The 19,509-nt window shown below is 66.9% G+C and overlaps 9 protein-coding genes across 9 annotated transcripts; 5 read left to right on the top strand and 4 right to left on the bottom strand.

Moving 5' to 3' along the window:
• Positions 1-818: 818 nt before the first annotated feature.
• Positions 819-2,604, top strand: MICPUN_60979 (predicted protein; the record flags this gene model as incomplete). Its single annotated transcript, XM_002508289.1, has 1 exon — positions 819-2,604. One exon carries the CDS (start codon positions 819-821, stop codon positions 2,472-2,474), a length of 1,656 nt encoding a protein of 551 aa, XP_002508335.1. The 3' UTR covers positions 2,475-2,604.
• A 345-nt stretch (positions 2,605-2,949) lies between these two features.
• On the bottom strand, positions 2,950-5,844 carry MICPUN_84555 (glycoside hydrolase family 31 protein; the record flags this gene model as incomplete). Its single annotated transcript, XM_002508008.1, has 2 exons — positions 2,950-3,157; positions 3,272-5,844. 2 exons carry the CDS (start codon positions 5,842-5,844, stop codon positions 2,950-2,952), a joined length of 2,781 nt encoding a protein of 926 aa, XP_002508054.1.
• A 105-nt stretch (positions 5,845-5,949) lies between these two features.
• On the top strand, positions 5,950-6,330 carry MICPUN_60977 (predicted protein; the record flags this gene model as incomplete). Its single annotated transcript, XM_002508288.1, has 1 exon — positions 5,950-6,330. The coding sequence occupies one exon, from the start codon at positions 5,950-5,952 to the stop codon at positions 6,328-6,330; it is 381 nt and encodes a 126-aa protein (XP_002508334.1).
• Positions 6,331-6,412: 82 nt separating this feature from the next.
• Positions 6,413-7,966, bottom strand: MICPUN_107049 (NhaD Na+:H+ antiporter family). The gene is made up of 2 exons (XM_002508007.1): positions 7,041-7,966; positions 6,413-6,938 (listed from the first exon to the last, which is right to left on the bottom strand). Exons 1-2 carry the CDS (start codon positions 7,928-7,930, stop codon positions 6,431-6,433), a joined length of 1,398 nt encoding a protein of 465 aa, XP_002508053.1. The 5' UTR covers positions 7,931-7,966; the 3' UTR covers positions 6,413-6,430.
• Positions 7,967-8,598: 632 nt separating this feature from the next.
• On the top strand, positions 8,599-10,797 carry MICPUN_60975 (mitochondrial carrier protein; the record flags this gene model as incomplete). The annotated part of the gene is made up of 1 exon (XM_002508287.1): positions 8,599-10,797. One exon carries the CDS (start codon positions 8,599-8,601, stop codon positions 10,795-10,797), a length of 2,199 nt encoding a protein of 732 aa, XP_002508333.1.
• A 65-nt stretch (positions 10,798-10,862) lies between these two features.
• Positions 10,863-12,392, bottom strand: MICPUN_94954 (predicted protein; the record flags this gene model as incomplete). The annotated part of the gene is made up of 1 exon (XM_002508006.1): positions 10,863-12,392. One exon carries the CDS (start codon positions 12,390-12,392, stop codon positions 10,863-10,865), a length of 1,530 nt encoding a protein of 509 aa, XP_002508052.1.
• Positions 12,393-14,195: 1,803 nt separating this feature from the next.
• On the top strand, positions 14,196-15,431 carry MICPUN_60973 (predicted protein; the record flags this gene model as incomplete). Its single annotated transcript, XM_002508286.1, has 1 exon — positions 14,196-15,431. One exon carries the CDS (start codon positions 14,196-14,198, stop codon positions 15,429-15,431), a length of 1,236 nt encoding a protein of 411 aa, XP_002508332.1.
• Positions 15,432-15,599: 168 nt separating this feature from the next.
• On the bottom strand, positions 15,600-16,745 carry MICPUN_84208 (predicted protein; the record flags this gene model as incomplete). The annotated part of the gene is made up of 2 exons (XM_002508005.1): positions 15,600-15,744; positions 15,898-16,745. 2 exons carry the CDS (start codon positions 16,743-16,745, stop codon positions 15,600-15,602), a joined length of 993 nt encoding a protein of 330 aa, XP_002508051.1.
• Positions 16,746-18,343: 1,598 nt separating this feature from the next.
• MICPUN_60971 (predicted protein) lies at positions 18,344-19,405 on the top strand (the record flags this gene model as incomplete). The annotated part of the gene is made up of 1 exon (XM_002508285.1): positions 18,344-19,405. One exon carries the CDS (start codon positions 18,344-18,346, stop codon positions 19,403-19,405), a length of 1,062 nt encoding a protein of 353 aa, XP_002508331.1.
• Positions 19,406-19,509: the final 104 nt, after the last annotated feature.

The following is a 19,509-nucleotide window of genomic DNA, read 5'->3' as shown; positions in this document are numbered from 1 at the left end:
GGAGAATCGGATCGACCGCTCCATCGGTGCCCAGATCCTGACTCTAAATACCCATACAAAATGGGACGTCCCTGGCGAAAATCTCGTCACCCCCGAAATCCAAGGCGCGGGTTGATTTTGTGGGTTTGCAAACCCTGGCGAAAACGTCACACAAATCATCCGGACTAAATACGCGTACGAACGTGCGCCTCACTCAAACGTCGGGTAACACCCATTCCGAGGAAAACTTTCGCTCGCGTCTCAATTCGAGTAAAAGATCTGATCCTCGCCGCGGCAAAGCCACTGGATCGCACGCGCACACCGACGCGGACGCTCCGACCACTTTCGCTAGTTGTACCGACAGCTCGCGTATTCGACGCCGTATCTGCCTCAGGTACGCCGAGCACCGCGTCCGCACCGCTCCCGTCGGCGTTCGGACCTCCCACCCCCCTGGCGAGATGGGTGTTCTGGACGGCCGGAAAGGGGGTGTTCCACGGGGTGGCCGGCGAGAAGAGCCGCGGCCGCCGGGGGCGCGCGCGCGTGTATATCGGCGCTTCGACGCGACGGGGAGTACTAATCTGATCAATTGGTACTTCCCATCGCGGCGTATCGCGGGTATCGCGCGCGCGCGCGCCTCGGCTGGCGCGCCTCATCGCCGCGGACCCCCCCGATTTCTGGGTTTCAACACCTGTGTACTCTGTAGTGGTTACCGAGGAAAAAATCCGCCGCGACCCCAAACTGACCTCGCCCTCCCCCGCCCTCCCTAAATCCGATCCGCGCAGATTCGGCTGTTCAACCGCACACAGTAAAGCTCTAAACTTTACTCGCACGCACGAACGATGGGCCGCACCGTCCTTCGTAACGTCGTCCTGGCTGGATGCTTCGCGTCTGCCAACGCCTGGGCCTCCATGATGGCCCCCCCCGCGCAGGTTGGCGTGTCCTCCAAGACCGGCCACGTCGGCGCGATGGCTCCCGGCAGGGCCCCCGGCCCCGCCCCCGGCCCCGCCCGCGGCCCTTCCGCCTCCCCCGCGGCGTCCTACGACCCCGCCGTCATGCCCTCCGTCGACGAGCTCTTCCCCCAGCCCGAATCCACCCCCAAGTACGAACCCACGTACTTTGGCGGCAAGGTTAAGAGCGCGGTTGACGCCTCCGAGCCCTGCATGGATTACGTGTGGGATTCCAACGGCATCATGTCCTACGTGCAGGTTCCCTGCCCCACCCCCAACTACATGGACGAGCCCGAGGGCACCGCGACCCCCATGCTCACCCCCGAGGAGGCGGCCAAGGCTGAGAAGGAGCCTGTAACCACCCCCCCGACCACCGTCGGCGCGCCCCTCACCGGCTGCTACGAGCTCGACTCCGCGCCCCCCCAGGGCTACGTGCACAAGGAGTCCAACCTCGAGTTCAACGTCGACCGCGGCGGTGTTCCCGCCGTCACCTACGAGGTGAACACTGAGCACTTCGCCATCCTCACCTGCGCGACCCCCCCCATGAACAAGTTCTCCCAGTCCGAGTTCTGCGACGGCGGCGCTTGCGACACCGACTGCCACCTCGCGATTCCCCCCAAGTGCAACTCCACCTCCGCCTCCTTCGGCGTGTGCGCGCCCACCGTTGACGGCATCTGCGACCTCCTCGACAACTCCGCGACCGCTTGCGATCTCGCGGCCCAGAAGGTCATCGACGCCACCAACTCCTACAACAAGCTCGACGTGGACAACTCCCCCTGCAAGTCCACCATCTACGACGTGACCAAGGATGCCCACGAGTCCTACCGTCTCGCCTACGATAGCTGGGTGTACGCCTACAACAACGCGTCCCACGCGTGCAAGGTTGGCGCCGCCATCCGCGATTACAACGGCATGGCTTTCGTCCAGCACCACCAGAACATGGACAACATCCAGAAGGTTTCGGAGATGGTGTGCAACGCCGAGGAGTTCGACTTCGAGGCCGCCGCCGCCGCCGCCGCGCCCAACCGCAAGCTTCTCCAGGTCTCCAACAACCAGACCTGCGCCCAGATCCAGGACCTCATCGAGCAGATCAAGGCCGACACCGACCTTGCCTCCCGCCAGATTCAGTGCTTCGCGTCTGAGTGCGTGAACACCCGCGCGCTCGAGAACTACAAGTTCCAGGAGCTCCTCAACGCCTACGAAATCTACAACAACACTCTCTCCTCTTACAAGGGTGCTGTCGTCGGCTACAACAGCGCGGTTGCGGACAAGTTCACCAAGAAGGCTGCGGCTGAGGAGGCGTTTGGCGTGTTCAACCCGGTGAAGGCGTCTGTGTCTGACAAGTTCCACAGCGACCTCGAGACTTACATGACCTTTGCGTCCGGCGCGGCGGCGGGCACCTGCGGTCTCACCGACTGCGAGATGACCGCGGTGTGCTCGTACGAGATGCAGAACAAGTTCTCCGACTACGTCACCAAGTCTGAGCAGGGTTGCGTGCGCAACGAGAAGCCCCTTGTTGAGCTGTGCAAGGACCGCGTCGAGGCCTAATTGGAGAGATGAAGCTGTAAATATCACGGGGCCCCGGCGATTTTGGGCTTAGGGGGTTCCTGCCTATTCACCCTGTTTTCCATTTGATGTTAACCTGTAATGAAGATTACATCGTCCTCATTCTTAAAAACGACGCGTCGTTCGCCTGATAAACACCGAGAGTCTCGCGACCTGCATGCCCAGCACCGCGCGCAACCTTCGACACTCGTCGTTAGTAACCCGGATGGTGTTCAGCTTTTCTGTAGTCTACTCGTAAAAAACCCGTTACATTTTCTCGGCGAATCGTTCGAAAATCCGAGGAAAAAGACGTGACAACTCAAGAAACGACGGGTTACGTTCTCATAGACGGTAGCACTATATTTTGGAATCACAACCCATCAACTCGCCCATACACAACGCCGAGTCCGCGTGTGTCCGCAACCGGTAAAATTAGCTCGCGGCGCGCTCGCTCCTCCGAGACGGGTGTCGGAGTCGACTACCCCCCCGCCGACGCCGCGAGCGCGATGGTCCAGTCGTCCGCGATGCGAACCCCCGGTTTGCGCACCGCCACCGCGTTCGCCGGCGCGCCGTCCCGCGTCGACGCCGGCGCCGCGACGACGTCCCTCGCCTCGCCGTTCACCACCGCGCCGCCGTGCCTCGCCGCGCCCAAGATCAACACCCGCTCCACCGACACATCCGCGATGCTTTTTTGTCCCGACGCGTCCACGCCCACGCCCGAACCCGCGCCGGCCGCCGACGCGCCCCGCGACCCCTCGACGCCGCCCGCGCGCGCGCTCGCCGCCGTCGGCGCGGAACACCTCAGCTCCTTGTGCCGCGAGAACGTCAGCGCGCGGCGGACGAACGCGTCGCGCGTCTCGTGCTCGAAACCGACGCCGTCGTCAAAGTACACCTCGCCGATGGCGTCGCCTCCCGCATCCGGCGCGACCACGAGCGTGAGGGGATCGCGTCGCATCGCGGACGTGGACCGCCTCGGTCTGTCGCGCCGTGGGACGATGTGTCCGCCCCTGACGAACGTGGGGACGTCCGCGATGGTGACGGGGTACTTCCAACGCTTGGGCCCGAGGTGCGCCTCGCCGGTGTCGAAATCGTACCAGACCCCGTCGGGCAACGATACGTCCACGTCGACCGCGCCCTGCGTGAGCACCGGATGAACCAGGATCGCGGGGCCGAGCATCACGGCGTCCTCCCGGGCCCACACCGAGGGATCGTCCGGGAACTCGTACCACAGCGGACGGAGCACGGGCGAGCCCTCGCGGTGCGCCGCCTCGAAGAGGGTGTACAGGTACGGCATGAGCTGGTACCGCCGGCGGATGGCGTCGCGGATCGTTCGCGTGGCGTCGACACCGAACAGCCACGGCTCGCGTCGCTTCGTCTCCAGGTGCGCGTGCCCGCGGAAGAAGGGGTAGTAGATTCCGATCTGGTACCACCGCGTCATGAGCTCGGCGTCGGGGTTGCCGAAGAAGCCGCCGACGTCGGCGCCGGAAAACGTGAGGCCCGTCAGCCCGAGCGTCGTGACCATCGGGATCGACACGCGCAGGTGGTCCCAGTCCGCGGCGTTGTCGCCGGTCCAGATGGGGCCGATTCGCTGCGTCCCGGCGAAAAACGCGCGGGAGAGCACGAACGGTCGCTCGCCGTTGCGACGCGCGATACCCTCGGCGGTTGCCGCGTGGTAGTACATCCCGAAGGCGTTGTGAACTTCCCTGTGCTCCACCCCCCCGGCGTGAACCAAGTCCTTCTGCATCGTAACCTCCGGTCCGTTGAACACGGACGGCTCGTTCATGTCGTTCCAGATGTACAAGTCCTTGGTGCTTCCCTCGTACTGGTCCAACGCGAACTTACCCGCCCACCAGTCCCGAACCGCAGGGGAGGTCACGTCCAGGTACGCGGAGCTCCCCGGCCAGCACCACCCGTCAAAGTCGGTGCGTCCGTCCGCCTTTTTCACGTAAAAGTTCTTGGCTTCCGCCTCTTTAAAGATGGGGTACCCGGCGTCCTTCTTAACGTGCGGGTCCACGATGGTGACCATCTTACGCCCCCGCGACGCCACGTCCTCGATCATCCGCCGAGGCGTGGGGAACTTGCCGGCGTCCCACGTCATGTACCGCTTGCCGTCGGTGTGCTCGATATCCAGCCACAGGACGTCGTACGGTATGTCGTGTTGGTCGAATCCCGCGTCAACCTCGGCGACGTCCTTCTCGTCCCTGTAGTTCCACCTGCACTGGTGGTACCCCAACGCGAACGACGGGGGCATCCGCGTGGTGCCCGTGAGGGACGTGTACTGCCGTATCACCGCCGCCGGCGTGGGCCCGGGCGCGACGAACACGTCCATCGATCCGCTCTCCGCCATCCAGTGCGTCTCGACCGATTGAACTTTCTTACCGAGGATTGAACTTTCGTGCGACTTTGTAACGTCCACGTACGTCTCCGTCGGGTTGTTGAAGTAAACGGCGGACGTGACCGTTTCGGAAAACGCCCGCCCGGTGCCGAACACCCGTTTGCTGGCACCCCCGTTCACCTTGGCGTGCGCGAGCATCACCGGGATGGATCCGTACAGCCCAAAGGGCGACTCCGCGAGGTACTCGAAGACGTCGAGGTTGTACATGCGATACGGCTCCGTCACTGCTTGGCCTGTCGCGTCTTTCGTCTCCTTGAGGGACAGCGACGTCGCGCGCTCGGGGATGCCGTAGACGTGCTCGGCGTCGGGAAATGTGACGTCGAACGCGAGCGCGGTGGGTCCGTTCGGGCGCGAGTCGGTGTGCGAGTTGAACGATTCGCTCCACGACTCGCCCTCGGGTGGGGCGTCGCGCTTGTACTCGAATTCGAAGAGCGATCGACGGTTGAACACCGTCGTCTCGTGGCCCCTGACGCGGACGGCGACGCGGAACGGCGCGTGCGTCACGACGACGTCCACGTCGGGGTTTTTGGTGGTGAACACCGTGCGCGCCCCCTCGCCACCCTTGCCCCCGCCCTGTGCGAACTGAACGTCGGCAAACTCGGACGGCGATAGGGAATCGACGAGGACGTCCGGGACGACGTACCGGGGATGCGCGGGCTCGTCCACGCGCAGCCTCACGACGCCCTCGTCGCCGTAGGGCGTGAGCTCGACCCGAAGCGGGCGCGGCTCGCCGGCTTTGGCGAGGAGCGCGCCCCATCCCCCGCCGCGGCCGCCGATCGGCTCCCACCGCCCCTCGATCGAGTAGATCTCGCGCGTGGCGCCGTCCGGTCGATCGCGCAGGCGCTGGCAGAACGAGGACGTCTCGCACTTCTTGAAGTCGTTCGCCTTGAAGCCGTGCACGCGCGCGTCCGGGAGGGTCGCCAGCGCGGCGCAGATCGCCACGAGCGCGACGATCGCGTCCCCGCGCCTCGCGGCCATTCCGGGGCGCCTCATTTTGGGCATACGACCGGACCCAGCTGTGCGGGTGGGACCAGAGACGTGAAACCGGGTCCACCGCGGGCGCCACTCGGCGAGGCGGCGGCCATGGCGGAGGAAGACGACGACCTGGTGCCGAGCCCGCCGCGGCGCACCCCGAGGGACGCTCCGGGCGCCGGGAGCAGATACCGGACCCCGACGCGTCGGTCCTCCGCGCGAACGCCTCGCCGCGGCCGCGACCATCGCGACGGGGACGGCCCCCCATCGCGGTATCTCAGCGGGCAGTTGCTCACGTTCTGCGTCGCCGCGGTTGGGTTCTTCGCGCTCTCGTCGCACACGGCGCGGCAACACAACGGGGCGTTCGAGCGACACTTCCAGGAGCTCGCCAAGGTCAAGGACGACCGTCGCAGGCTCCGAGAGGAGGTGGAGGCGCTCAGGGCGGAGAACGCGCGGCTAAGGGGCGGAGAGCCATTGAACGGGCGAACGTAGAGAATGAATGTAGACCTTTGGGCGCACGTAGACGCAGACGCCTCTCTAGCCAGCTAGACGCCTCTCCCGCGCGGAGATTATTCACCGTGATGATAGTTTATTATTCGAATCCGTTCACCGCGAGGTGCACGACGACGGACGCGAGGTACCCGAGCGCCACCGCGGGCGTCCACCGAAGGTGCGACCTGAACGTGTAGCACCTCGAGTTGACCCCCATGAGTCCCACCCCAGCGGCGGACCCCACCGCGAGGAGCGACCCGCCCACGCCCGCCGTCAGCGTCAGCAGCAGCCACTGCGTCGTGGTCATCAGCGGGTCCGTCTGCAGCACGGCGTACGTCATGGGGATGTTATCGATGACCGCGGATAGCGCCCCCAGCGCCACGTTCGCGATGTTGGGCCCAAAGTTGCCGTACATGAACGTCGACAGCGCGGAGAGGTAGCCCATGACGCCCAAGCCGCCGACGCACATGATGACGCCGTAGAAGAAGATGAGCGTGTCCCACTCGGTCTGCTCCAGGCGCTTGAAGATGTCCAGGGCGTGGTCCCTCCGAGTTGGGACGTCCCCGTCCCCGTCCGGCGACGCGTCTCCCCCCTTGCCGGGAACTTTCCTCGGGGATCGAGGATTTCCGCCGCCGCCCGCCGCCGCCTCCTCGTCGTCCGGCTCCGAGACCTCCTCCTCGCTCCTCTTATCGAGCGCGCGGCCCCGCCACCACCCGTACACCTTCAGCATGCCCAGCCCGGTCATCATGCCCAGCACCGGGGGTAAGTGCGCGTACGAGTGGAAGCACGCCGTCATGAACACGGTGGCGACGAAGAGTAAGATGACCTCGACCGCGCCGGGGAGTAACTGCACGGCGACCTCGCCCTCCACCCTGGGCGGGACCGCGTCCTTGATCCGCCTGTTCATCAGGAACGCGGGTACGAGCCAGTTCACCACCGCGGGGGCCAAGAGCCCGGGGAACTCCTCGAGCCGAACCTTCCCTTTTTGCCAGACCATCAGCGTGGTCAAGTCGCCGAAGGGCGAAAAAGCGCCGCCCGCGTTTGCGGCGACGACGATGTTGACGCAGCACATCGCCACGTACTCGTCGTACCCGTGCCCCAGGTTGCTGATCACCGCGCCCATGAGCACCGCCGTGGTCAGGTTGTCGGCGATGGGCGAGAGCCAGAAAGCGATGAGGCCGGTGATCCAAAAACAGCTCCGGTAACTGAACCCGCTCTCAACCAGGAACCACCTGAGTTTGTTGAAGACGTTGAGCCTGTGCATGGTGTTGATGAACGTCATGGCGCACAGGAGAAACAGGAAAACCTCAACAAACTCCGTCAGGTTGTGCCTCGCCGCGGTGGTGACGAAATACAGCGAGTGACCCTTGTCCCTATACCCCAGCGCCACGAGCACCCAGATTATCCCGGCGGCTAAGGTGATCGGGATCGACTTCTTGAACCCGTGCCCGACGCTCTCCTCCATGATCGCCGCGGTGTACCCCGCGATGAACACCAGCAGCGATAACGCGCCCTGCCACGTGCCCGTCATGTTGTGCATCGGGCGTTTGCCGCTCTTGCCGTCCTCGGTGTACACCATCGGGTCCGCGGCTTCCTTCATGGCCTCCACCTTTTCGTCCTCCGCCTTCTTCTCCTCCGCCTTCTTGACCGCGTCCGGGTCGGATTGGTTCACCCCGGCGAGGTAGTCGATGGATCCCGCGGATGCGTCGTCGGTGGCGTCGATCGCGTCGGACGCGGACGCGCCGCCGGTCGCCTTGGGCGGCCCCGACCCTACAGATCTATCGTCTTTCCCGTCCGACGGCACCGCGATCGGGGTGACGCCGGATCCGCCGGGCCCGCCGCCGATGCCCCCGCCGCTCGCGGTGATGGCGGCCGTGGTCTGGAACATGGCCCCGCCGGCGATCAATCCGAAGAGAACGACCAACGCGAACGCGGCGAGCGTCCTGTTCGCGTCGATCGCCCTGGCCAGGCGGTGGAATGCCGCCGGGAGCTTCCCCTCGCGCAGGGTGCGCCTGGAGTAGCCGAGGCACTCCCGCGCCTGTCCGTAGATGTTCTGGAAAGCGCGCACCATTCTCTCGCGTCTTCTCAAGGATCTAGTCGTAGGAGTCGTAGGAGTCGTGCTCATTTACCGATCACGCGGCGGTGACGGACATGACGCGCGACGACGACTGAGGTTCGTCCGCGGCGGTGATGAGATCTAAAAGATGCGCTCGTGACGACGTTTGGAGAAAAATCGAGTGACGCACAAAACGGGGCGGGACGGGGGCCATGGCGGGCCCTCTCAGGGCGTCATCCGGCGCATCCGCGTCAACCTCGGCGGAGGATGCATCCGCGCACGCTCCGGAGCCCCTGGCGATGGAGCGGCTCGTCGCGGGGGGCGCGGCAGGCGCGTTGAGCAGGGTTTTAACAGCCCCCATAGATCGCGTGAAGATCCTCTTCCAGGTGAACCGAGACGGGCTCGTGGCGCCCGGTGGGTCCGTCACCCCCGTCGCGGCGTTGGGCGCCGCGCGGAGGATCGTCGCGCAGGAGGGCGTGACCGCGCTTTGGCGCGGAACCGGCGCCGCGGTGACCCGCATCCTCCCTTACAGCGCCACGACGTTCGCGGTGTATCCGATGTACAACGCGGCGTTGGCGCACGCGTTCGGGGAGCCCGAGAGCGGAGACATCGCCACGAGGTTCGCGGCCGGTGCGCTCGCGGGCACCACCGCGACGGTGTTCACCTACCCGCTGGACCTCCTGCACGCCAGGTCGGCCGCGCACCTCACCGGCGGCGTGGCGGCGCGGGACTTTGGAACGCCTCTTGGAGTCAACTTCGCGGGAGTCTCTGCGGCGGCGGCGGCGTCGTCGGCGGCGTCGTCGGCGGCGGCGGCTGGCCCCGCGCCCATGGGATTCCGGGGTTCCGTCCGGCACCTCCACGCCGTGTTCACCAGCGGCGGCGTCCGTTCCCTCTACGCCGGCATAGGCCCCACGCTCATGGGCATCGTTCCCTACGGCGGCTTGTCCTTTGCCGCGTTTGAGACGATGAAGACGTTTTACAAAAAGGCCAACGACCACGACTGGGACGAGGACCGCATGCCCTTGGCGTACAAGCTCGCCGCGGGCGGCTGCGCCGGGTTCGTGGCGCAGACTGTGACGTACCCCCTGCACGTGGTCAGGAGGCGCATGCAGGTGCACGGCGGGGGAATATACGCCGGGGTGTGGGAGGGACTGAGGGATATCTACGCGAAAGAGGGCGTGGTGAACGGGCTGTTCAAAGGGGTGGGCCTGACGTGGCTGAAGGGTCCGATCGCGGCCGCGATCGGGTTCACCGCGAACGACGTGCTCAAGCTGGCGGTGCCCGCGACGAGGCGCGCGCTTCTGGAGGCGGCGTCGAAGCCCCCGGAGCCGACTCCGGCTACGTATCTGGAAGCCAAACAGGTCAACGCCATCGAGTCTCTCGTCGCGGGTGGCCTCGCCGGCGCAGTCGCCAAGACGACGATCGCGCCCGCGGACAGGGTCAAGATCATATACCAGGTGGACCCGCGCCGGCCGTTCACCCTGTCAGCCGCGGCGAGGACCGCGCGGGACATCGTCACCACGGAGGGCCCGCTCGGGCTGTGGAGGGGTAACGGGGTCATGATGGCCAGAGTCGTCCCCTACGCGGGGGTCACGTTTCTGAGCTACCCGCGGTACGAAGCCGCCGCGAAGCGCGCGTGCGAGACGATCTTCGGAGACAAGGCTGGGGAGGGGGGCGGGGAGGAGGGGGGGGGTAAGCGGATCGCGGTTCGATTCATCGCGGGGTCCGCGGCGGGTGCGACGGCGACGACGTTGACGTACCCTCTGGATCTCATGCGAGCCAGGTACGCGGCGAGCGGAACGGTGGCTTCCTTGTCCGACGGCGGCTTCAAACCCCGCACTCCGGGCGTTACTCCGACCGTCACGTCGCAGACCCAGGCGGCCGGGATGAGCGTGGTGTCCAACATACTGCGGCAGGAGGGGATCCGGGGTTTATACGGCGGTCTCACCCCCACGCTGGTGGGTATCATACCGTACGCCGGGATTTCGTTTGCCACCTTTGAGACGCTCAAGGGGACGTGGAGAAAACGCGCCAAGGCCAAGGCGGAAGCGACGGGTGAGGTCTGGGACCCCGACGCGCCGGGCGCGGCGCAGATGCCGGTGACCACGAGGCTGCTCTTCGGTGGCCTCGCGGGTTTGTTCGCGCAGAGCATGACCTACCCTTTGGACATCGTCCGGAGACGGATTCAGGTTGTGGGCCGAGCGGGGGGGTACGAGTCGCCGTGGAGAGCGCTGTTCGACATCGCGCGCACGGAGGGGCTGCGGGGCGGGCTGTACAAGGGGGTGACCATGAACTGGGTGAAGGGCCCGGTGAGCGTGGCGGTGAGTTTCTTCGTCAACGACAGCGTCAAGGCGTACTTCAGGGAGCTGCACGAGACGGGGACGTATCCGGGGATGAGCGCCGGCGGGTGAGCCGTCGCGAAAGTTGGACGACGATGAGACGTTTGGTTCCCTCGCGTCGTATTGTAGGGCAAAATTTAGGTCTCGATCCACTCGTTCGTCGCGGGCACCGCACCCTCCGGCATCTCCCTCGTGGACGGCACGAGCCTCTCGCGGTCCTCCGGCGACACCCACACCTTCCCAATCTCCTCCTCAAACTCCGGCTCGGGCACCGCGTGCTCTTCGAGGATGCCGCTCATCATGTCCCAATCAACCGTCTTGTGCTCCACCAGCGCGGCGGTCACGGCGTCGATCGCGGCTTTTTGCCGCCTCACGAACCTCCTCGCCGCCCTGTGCTCCATCTCCATCATCTCTCTGGCCTCGATGTCGGACTGGTAGTACTTATCGGGCGTGGTGGACCGGATCAGCATCTCCACCGCCTCGGTTCGAAGGAAATCCTTAACCTCGTACTGGTCAACCGTGGGAACGTAGTTGAGCTGGCTGCCGTCGAAGGACATGCCCGCCGCGGTCACCATCATCGCCGCGATCTCCCGGGCGCGTGCCGTGTACGGCGCCGCCGCGGCGGACAAGTCGTCGAAGCCGTAGTGCTCCTCCTCGGCGAGCTGCGGCACAAAGCACGAGCGAAGGTGCCGCTGGATAATCGCCCTCGTCATCGCGTTGGGTCGCTCAACCTCCGGGAAGTCCTTCAGCGCCACGCATCCGTCCATGTTGGTCTCCCTCGGGGTGATCGTCGCGAAGTTGACCTTGCACACGTCCCTCAGGAGGATGGCGGTGGCCACCGCGCACCCGGCGTGTACGCGCGCGATCCTTCGTTCGTTCTCCTCTCCGCGGTACACCGGTAAAATCTTGCCGAGCTGCTCCGCCTCCACGGCGGCGTCAAAGTTAGCCTGGCAGATGTCGTCGCGTCCCTCCCGCGCCGCGGCGAGGCAGGCGGTGTTGACCACGTTGGCGATGATGGCGCCGGTGAACCCGTTCATCTCGTACGCCAGGTCCTCCAGGTCGACGTCGTCGGCTAAGGGCTTGCCCCTGACGTGCACCTTGAGAATCTGCAGTCGACCCTCGCGCGTCGGGGGTTGCACGGTTATCTTACGATCGAACCGACCGGCGCGGACGAGCGCCTTGTCCAGCACGTCGATGCGGTTCGTGGCGGCGATGCACACCACCCCGGAGTCGCTCCCGAACCCGTCGAGCTCCACCAGGAGTTGGTTCAGCGTCTGGTCGCGTTCGTCGTTGCCGGATCCGCCCGCGCCTCGAGGTCTGCCGATGGCGTCGAGCTCGTCGATGAAGATGATGGAGGGCGCCTGCTTCTTCGCCTGCGAGAAGAGGTCGCGGACGCGCGCGGCGCCGACGCCCACGAACATCTCGACAAACTCGGACGCGGTGAGGGAGAAGAACGTGGCGCCGGACTCTCCGGCGACGGCCCTGGCGAGGAGCGTCTTGCCGCAGCCGGGGGGACCGGTGAGCATCACGCCCTTGGGAACCTTGGCGCCCGACGCCTTGAACTTCTCCGGCTTGCGAAAGAAGTCCACGATCTCCGCGAGCTCGATCTTCGCGTCGCCGATGCCGGCGACGTCGGAGAACTTGACAACCTGAGACTCGTCGCGCATCTTCATCTTGGACCGAAGCTGGCCCTGCTTCATCGTCCTCTCCGCTTTTTCAACCTCCTCCTCCGCCTTCTTGTCAACCTCGGAGAGATCCACCGACCCGTCCATCGCCGCCTGCTCCGCCATCCTCGCCGCCTTCTCCTCGCGCTTCTTCTCGTCGTCCTCCTTGGCGCGCCGCGCAGCCTCCATGGCCTCCTTCACGGCGTCCCCGTCGCCCCCCGCGTCGCGCTTCCCGATGACCTTCATCGACCCGAGCTTCATAAACTTATCCGCGGCATCCGCCTGGTCCCCGCCGCCGGTGCTCCCGCCGCCCGGCCCGCCGCCCTCCTCGGAGATGAAGAACCTGGCTCGCGCCTGCAGCTTCGCCCTGCGAACGTCGAGCTCCTTCTTCGCCTGATTCCATCCCTCCGGGTCCTTCTCCTTGTCGACCAGGTCGAGCTTCTGCTGCAGGAGTTTGAGGGACATGTCGCTCTCAACCTTCTTCATCGCCTCCTCGCGCCTCTCAATCTCCATCATCTTCTGCCTGTCGTCGAAGTCCCCCTTGAACCTGTTCATGGTCCACACGATGAACCACACGATCCCGACGCCGATCAGGGGCACGCCGTAGTTGGTGAAGAGCTTCGCGCCGCTATCCGCGGCGCCCAGTTCGACGCCCGCGTTCGTCGCGTCACTCTCGGATTCGTCGGTAATCTCCTGAATCTCAATGCCGGCGCGTAATATCAGCTCGCCCGTCTTCCACTCGTCCACCGGCACCTGCACGTACGCCACCCTGTCGTCGGTGTAGACGATCATGTACCGATCCAGCGCCTCTCGCTGCCACCAGAGCTCTCTGATCGTCGGCGGGCGAGCGGTGAGGTCGCGAACGAATTGGTTGTACGGGATCGTCTGTCGGTCGATCTGCATCAGCGCGTTGCCGTTGATGGTGTACTTGAGTTCGGAGATGTCTTTTGGCTCGTACCCGGCGACGCCCGGCTTGTCCCACGGGTACGGCGTCCACGGCTTCCGGTCCGGGTGCGTCAGGGGCAGATCGGTGAGCGCCTTCTTTTCGGGCGGAGCCTTCTTCGCCCGGCGAGCGGCCGACGCCTTGGCTCTTCTCGCCGTCGCCGTCTTCTCGTTTCCGGTCGCGGCGGCGGATCCCTTCTTGCCGGACTTGCGCGACTTGGTCTTCGTCTTCGTCTTCTCGTCCGTCGTCTTGGCCTCGGAGATCTGCGCCAGGAGACCCGCTCGCGCGCGCGCGCTGTCGTATCCCGCGGGTAAGGGTGCGCCCGATCCGGTCGTCCGCCCCGGCGCGGCAGCCTCGGCGGCCGCGGCGGTGGACGTCGCCGCGTCCACCGGCGCATCGCGCGCGTCGTCGGAGGAGGACGCGCGGACGACGGCGACGACGCGTCGCGCGCCGCGCCCGGCGAAGCCCCGCGACGCGCGCCCCGACGCTGACGCTCTCCGCCGGCCGCCGGCGAATGTACCCGCGGCGACCGCGGGCGGCGGCGCCCCGGCGACGGCGACGCGCATCATGCCGTCTCCCTCCTGTCGGATCCGCTGGAACCCTTCGGCGGAGCGCGCGAGTCTCTTACGCTGAGCGCCCGCGTCCCGCAAGTCTCTCTGACGCACCCGCCACGGCGCAATCCCTAAACCCTCAGAGCAGAAAGTTGCGCCCCGGTTGAGATGAGATCCAGTCCGTCGCCCCATACAAAACAAAATGGCGGCCTGTGATTGGCTGAGAGGTTTGATCTCCCTATCCCGGACGGAGGCGACATTTTGCGTCCGGGATCTGCTAGGCCGCCCCCGCCACTTCACGCCGCCCCGATCATGCACGCGGTGACGAACCCCCTCACCGCCGCCTCCACGCCGCGCACGGCTCTCGATGCGCCCGCCGGCCGTCGCGTGCGCGCATCTCGCGCCGTGACCAAGATCCTCGCGACCGCCAACAGTCGCGACGACGACGATTCCCAGAACGCGTCGACGTCTCAGCCCTCGTCGTCCGGGATGCTCGGCCGCCGCGCGACGGTCGCCGGCGCCGCGGCCGCGCTCTTCTCCATCGCTCGCGGCGCATCCTCCTCCGCCCGCGCGGAGTCCATAGGTGAGTCCCTCCTCGAGCGCAGGCGCGTGGAGGAGGGCGCCAAGCGCGCCGAGCTCGAGCAACTCTACGCCGAGCTCAAGGAGGAGGAGGCGCGGGTCAAGGCGCTCCGCTTCGAGGAGGAGGAGAAGGCGATGACCAACCTCAACGCCCGGCGCATCGAGGAGGAGCAGAAGGCCAGGCAGCAGGTCATCGACGGCAAGACCCTCTGCATCACCCCGTTCGGCATCGACGTCGTCGGCATCACCGAGGCTGTCGCGCTCGTCGGCGCCATCGGAGCCGGCCTCACGTCCAACGCCCGCAAGGCCGAGATCGCCGAACTCAACGAGAAGCTCCGCACCATCAACGTCACCCTCCGCCAGCAGGTGCGCGACGGCCAGGCCGCGGCGTCGCGCAGCGGCAGCGGCGGCATATACCCCGACGGCGGCGGCGTGGGCAAAGGCGCGAGAACGGGCGGAGCGTCGGCCATCGCGAACAACGTCGTCGACCAGGGAGCGAACGACCAGGGAGTGAGTGCTCAGCCGATGGACTCGCTCGACGCGGAGGACGAGCTCGCGAGCGCCGGCGCCGGCACCAAGGACTTCAACAGCGAGAGCGTCCGGGAGCTCAAGGAGGCGCTGCGGGGCGGGAGGCGGCTCCTGACGGAAGGGGACGAGAACTCCTTCCGCGAGTCCGAGAAGCTCTTCGAGAAGGCTCTCATGCTGTCGCGCATGGTGGGAGACGTGGTGCAGGTGCGCAGGGCCGTGCGAGGCCTGGCGGCGTCTAAGCGCGGCAGGAACGACTACAAGGGTGCGATCGCGGGGTTGAAGGAGGTGCTCTCCATCTCGGACCAGCTCGGCGATCACGTGGGCGACGCCGACGCCCTCGGGTCCATCGCGGACATGTACACGGAGATGGGCGACTTGGAAAACGCGGGCCGGTACTACGACATGTACCTCGACGCCCTTAACAAGGAGCTCTCGATGTGACGATATGCGCGTGGGACTGTTCTTCTCCGTACGCACGCGAGAGGTCACGAGGAGCTCTCGATGTTTAATACCGTTTAATATCGAATCGTATTATACTCTCTGACGAGTCGATGATTGACAATTGCGCCCTGCGGAGGAGCCCTACACTCCGATGAACCGAATCGTCAGTCAGCGAAGGAAGGAGGGCACGTCGGAGGGCGCGACGAGCCCGCTCTCGCACACCACGCTCGTGACGCACGCCGCGGGGGTGACGTCGTACGTCAGGTTCAGCACGCTCAGCCGCTCAACCTTCTCCCAGCCCTCGAGCCCGTCCCTGCGTTCTCCGCCAGCCGTGTCGCCGTCGTCGCCACCCATTGAATCGACACCCTCCGCGCCCGCCGCCTCCACGCCCCCAAACCACGCACCCTCCCCGACCGACCGACCCACCCACCGCCCCAAACTCGGGTTCCTCCCACCGTGACCGTACGCCGCCGGGTACGTCACCGTGGACGCGATCGCCGCGGGGTTACCGAGCTCGTTGTACGCCACCGCGTCGAGGTGTACCCTCTCGTGGAACTTGCACGTCTCGGCGGCTACCAACACGGGAACGCCGTGCGCGTTGGCGACGGCGGCGACGGCGGCGGTGCCCACGCGCGACACCACGGCGCCGTTGGCGAGCACGGCGGCGGCGCCCAAGAACACCTTCGTGGCTTTCCCCTCGCGAAGCACGTACGACAGCCCCGCGAGGGTGGCGTAGGTGCAGTCCACGCCGGCGCCGAGGAGTTTGCGGAGGGTGTCCCGACCCTCCAAGTTCGGCCGCGAGTCCACGACGGTCACCGCGAAGGCGCGGCCGTCGCGTTTGGCGCGGAGCAAAATCTCCCGGACGTGGTGCGACGCCCCGTGCGTCACGACGACGTCGCCGTCGACAATCTCGTTGGCGCCGTGCTCCGCGATGAACGCGCCCGCCGCGAGAAGCTTCTCCTTTTCAAAGTACTCCAGGTGCTTCAGCGTCCGAGCCCGCGCCTCCTCCTCGGTGGCCAAACTGGCGTCCTCCGCCATCCTCGCCAGGTGCGTCTTGAGCGACTTGACCGCGTTGCCCATGCTCACCGCCATCGGCCTCGCCGCCTGCAGGTGCTGAACCACGCCGTTGACCAGCGACGTCAACGCGTGCGCGTATTTCGTGTTTTTGGGCGTCTTGAAATCGGCGATGACCAGCTTGAGGGTGTGCAGCAGCGCGACGCATCGCGCCCTCCCGCCGGTGATGGTGCCGTCGGCGTAGTGCGCGGCGAGTCTGGCCACCGCGGGATGGATCCCCCCCGCGGCGGTGGCCAGCATCGCGACGCGAACCTTGTGGTCGGACCCGCCGCCGCCGCCAGCCGTGTTTTCGTCGTCGCCCGCGAACTGCCTCAGGTGAGAGAAGTGGTCCATGATCTTACCGGAAGGGCGGGACTTGGCCTTGGCCGCGGTCGCGGCGGTGGACCTCCGCTCGTTCTTCTGGAGCTGTCGCGCGCTCGGCAAGCCGCCGCCGGTGGCGTCGCCCTTGCCGCCGCCGCCGCCAGCCGAGTCACCGCCGCCGCCAGCCGCGTCGCCGCCGACGCCGCCGCCGACGCCGCCGCCGCCGCCGCCGCCCGCGTTCTCCTTGCCCTCGGATCCGCCGGACCCGGACCCCGCGTGCGATCCTCCGTCCGTGGCGCCCGCTTTGGCCGCTTTCGCGGCTCGCTGCGCCTCCTGCTGCGCGCGTCGCTCCGCCTTGCTCATCTTTGGCTTCTCCTCCTTCTTGTCGCCCGTCTGTCCTTGCGACGCCATCGACGCGAGGTGCGCAGCCTTGCGCGCCTCCTTGGCGGCCTTGGCGGCAGCCTTGGCGGCGTCCTTGTCCTCGACGGCGGGTGGGGGCGCGGGAGCCGGCGCCGCGTGGACGGCAGGAGGAGCGTCGGCGGACTGGACGGGTTTAGGGGGAGGAGGAGCCTCGGGCTGCTTCGGCGCCTCGGGCTGCTTCGTCGGGGTCTTGGCCTTGGGCTTGGGAGTCGAGAAGCTGCCCATGCGCATGTTGTGCATGATTTCGGGTATCTGCGTGGATGGTGGGGGTCCGGGAGACGCGGGGGCGGGGTCAGCGAGTCGGCGCGGTGGGTCACCGAGCGGGCCGCGATCGACTCGGGCTCGGTTTGTTGGGATATATTTGAAAGGGTTTTCGCGCGCGCGTCGACAGGGACGGTCGGTGGGGTTGGGGGGCGATGCGGGGGGCGGGCGCGCACCCCGCGAGTGCCGTCCACGGATTGCGCGCCGCCGGACTCGAGCGAGCTCCCGGCGGGATGGCTCCCGTCGAAGTGCGGGGTGATGTACACCGGAGAAGGAGATCCCACGCCGAGGGCGCCCTGCGCGTCGTCGCCGATGGCCCCCATCGCGTTCCCGTGCGCGCCGTCGGCCGCTGATCCATCGTCGCCCGCCTCGTCGCCGGCGATGGCGAAGCCCACCGTACGCTTGATGGGCTGGGGCCGTCCGGGCGTGCCTCGGATGTCCATCCCGCGTCGTCGCTAGCGCCGACGCGTCTGAGGGCTCACCAACCCTGTCGAGCAGGGTTTTGGTCGATCTGCGGCACCACGCACGAAGAAGCGCGACCGGATAGACCGCTGCGGAAACGCCGAGAGGGGTCGGGGCGCGGGGGCACAACCCCGAAGCGCGACGGATGAGCGCCCGCGCCGTCTCCTTGCCGACCCAGCTCGCGCCCGCCCGGGCGGTCGCCCGCGGCAAGCGCGCCACCCGCGCTCGCGCCTCCACGGTGCGCGCGCGCCTCGCCCATCCCCGTCCGCGCCCGAGACGTCTCGCGGAACAAATGCCAACTCCCGATGCGTGCGAGCCTCCGCGCGACTCCTCGTCCGAACGCTCACCCGCGCCCCGATCCCCCGCCCCGAGCGCAGGCCGTCCGCGCCGAGAAGATGGAGGTGGAACAGAAGTGCAAGTTCACCGCGGTGCCCTTCGGCTACTTCGCGCGGGAGCAGCTCGACCACAAGGGCCCGCGAAGCAACGTCGACCGCGGAGACCCGCACGATTTCTCCAGGCCGATGCTCCGGGGCATGCAAGGCGGGCGCGCGTCGTGCGGCAGCTGGGCGTGCAGCGAGGGCGGTTGGGACTCGCCAAACCCTCGCGGCACCACCGAGTGGTTCTACGTCTTCTCCGGGCGCGGCGCGGTGACGGACCCGGACGGCACTGCACATCCCTTCGGCCCCGGCGACGTCGTCGTCTTACCCAAGGGATGGCTCGGGCGGTGGGACGTGCACGAGTTCATCCACAAGGTGTGGCTGGTGTGCGAGCACGAGGACGTGGGAGGCGCGAGTCGCAGGCCGGTGGTCATGCACGCGTCGCAGCTCGTCCCATCCGATGCGCCGAGCTCCGGAAGCTCTGGACGAATCGGCAACGTGTGCTACGACGTGGGGTGCGTCAAGGTGGGCGCCTGGTCCGCCGCGCCGGGAACGTACGTCATACCCGAGCGTTCATCCACCGAAGTCTTTCACGTCGTCGACGGCGAGTTCTTCGTCACGGACGGCCCGCCCGACGGCGCCAGCGCCAGGCGGTGCGTGCGAGGCGACACCGTCGTCCTCCCCGAGGGTTGGAACGGTCGCGTCGACGTCGTGGGTAACGCCGCGGCGCGCGCGGTGTGTTGTGAGGTGAGCAGGGACGAGGCCCGCGCGCACGGCGGCGTCGCGCCCGGCGCGGCGAGGCCCACGGCGGAGGCGCTCGCCGCGAGCAGGCCGCCGCCGCCGCCGCCCGCGGGCGGGTTCGCGCCGACCCCAAAAACAACCGTGACGTACGATCCCGATCAGTACGACCCGGATGCGAACGCCGGCCGCACAGCTGGCGGCGGCGGGTTCGTCCCGGCCCGGAGCTCCGGCGGCGGCGGCGGCGGCGGCGGGCGGCCCACGAGGGTTACCCGCGGCGACGACGGGGTGGTTTACGACCCCGACCAGTACGACCCGGAAAACGCGGGTCGATCCCGCTGAGCGCAAAGTTCTGCTCGACGTATACATGCTCGACGTATACATGGTTAAATAACACTCGTGCACGATACACGCGTCAATAGACACACGAGAGGGTTCGTTCCAAA

The sequence above is a fragment of the Micromonas commoda genome, chromosome 8 (assembly GCF_000090985.2).
Source record: "Micromonas commoda chromosome 8, complete sequence".
NCBI classification, from domain to species: Eukaryota; Viridiplantae; Chlorophyta; class Mamiellophyceae; order Mamiellales; family Mamiellaceae; genus Micromonas; species Micromonas commoda.
This window is presented reverse-complemented; position numbering and strand designations above follow the sequence as displayed.

Bases quoted from the DNA above. Each gene is read 5' to 3' on its own strand.
- MICPUN_107049 (XM_002508007.1), bottom strand. From the start codon at position 7,930: ATGAAGGAAGCCGCGGACCCGATGGTGTACACCGAGGACGGCAAGAGC. The intron at 6,939-7,040 runs GTGGCGGGGCCG...TCGATCCCCGAG, and splicing joins ATGCTGAAGGTGTACGGGTG to GAAAGTTCCCGGCAAGGGGG.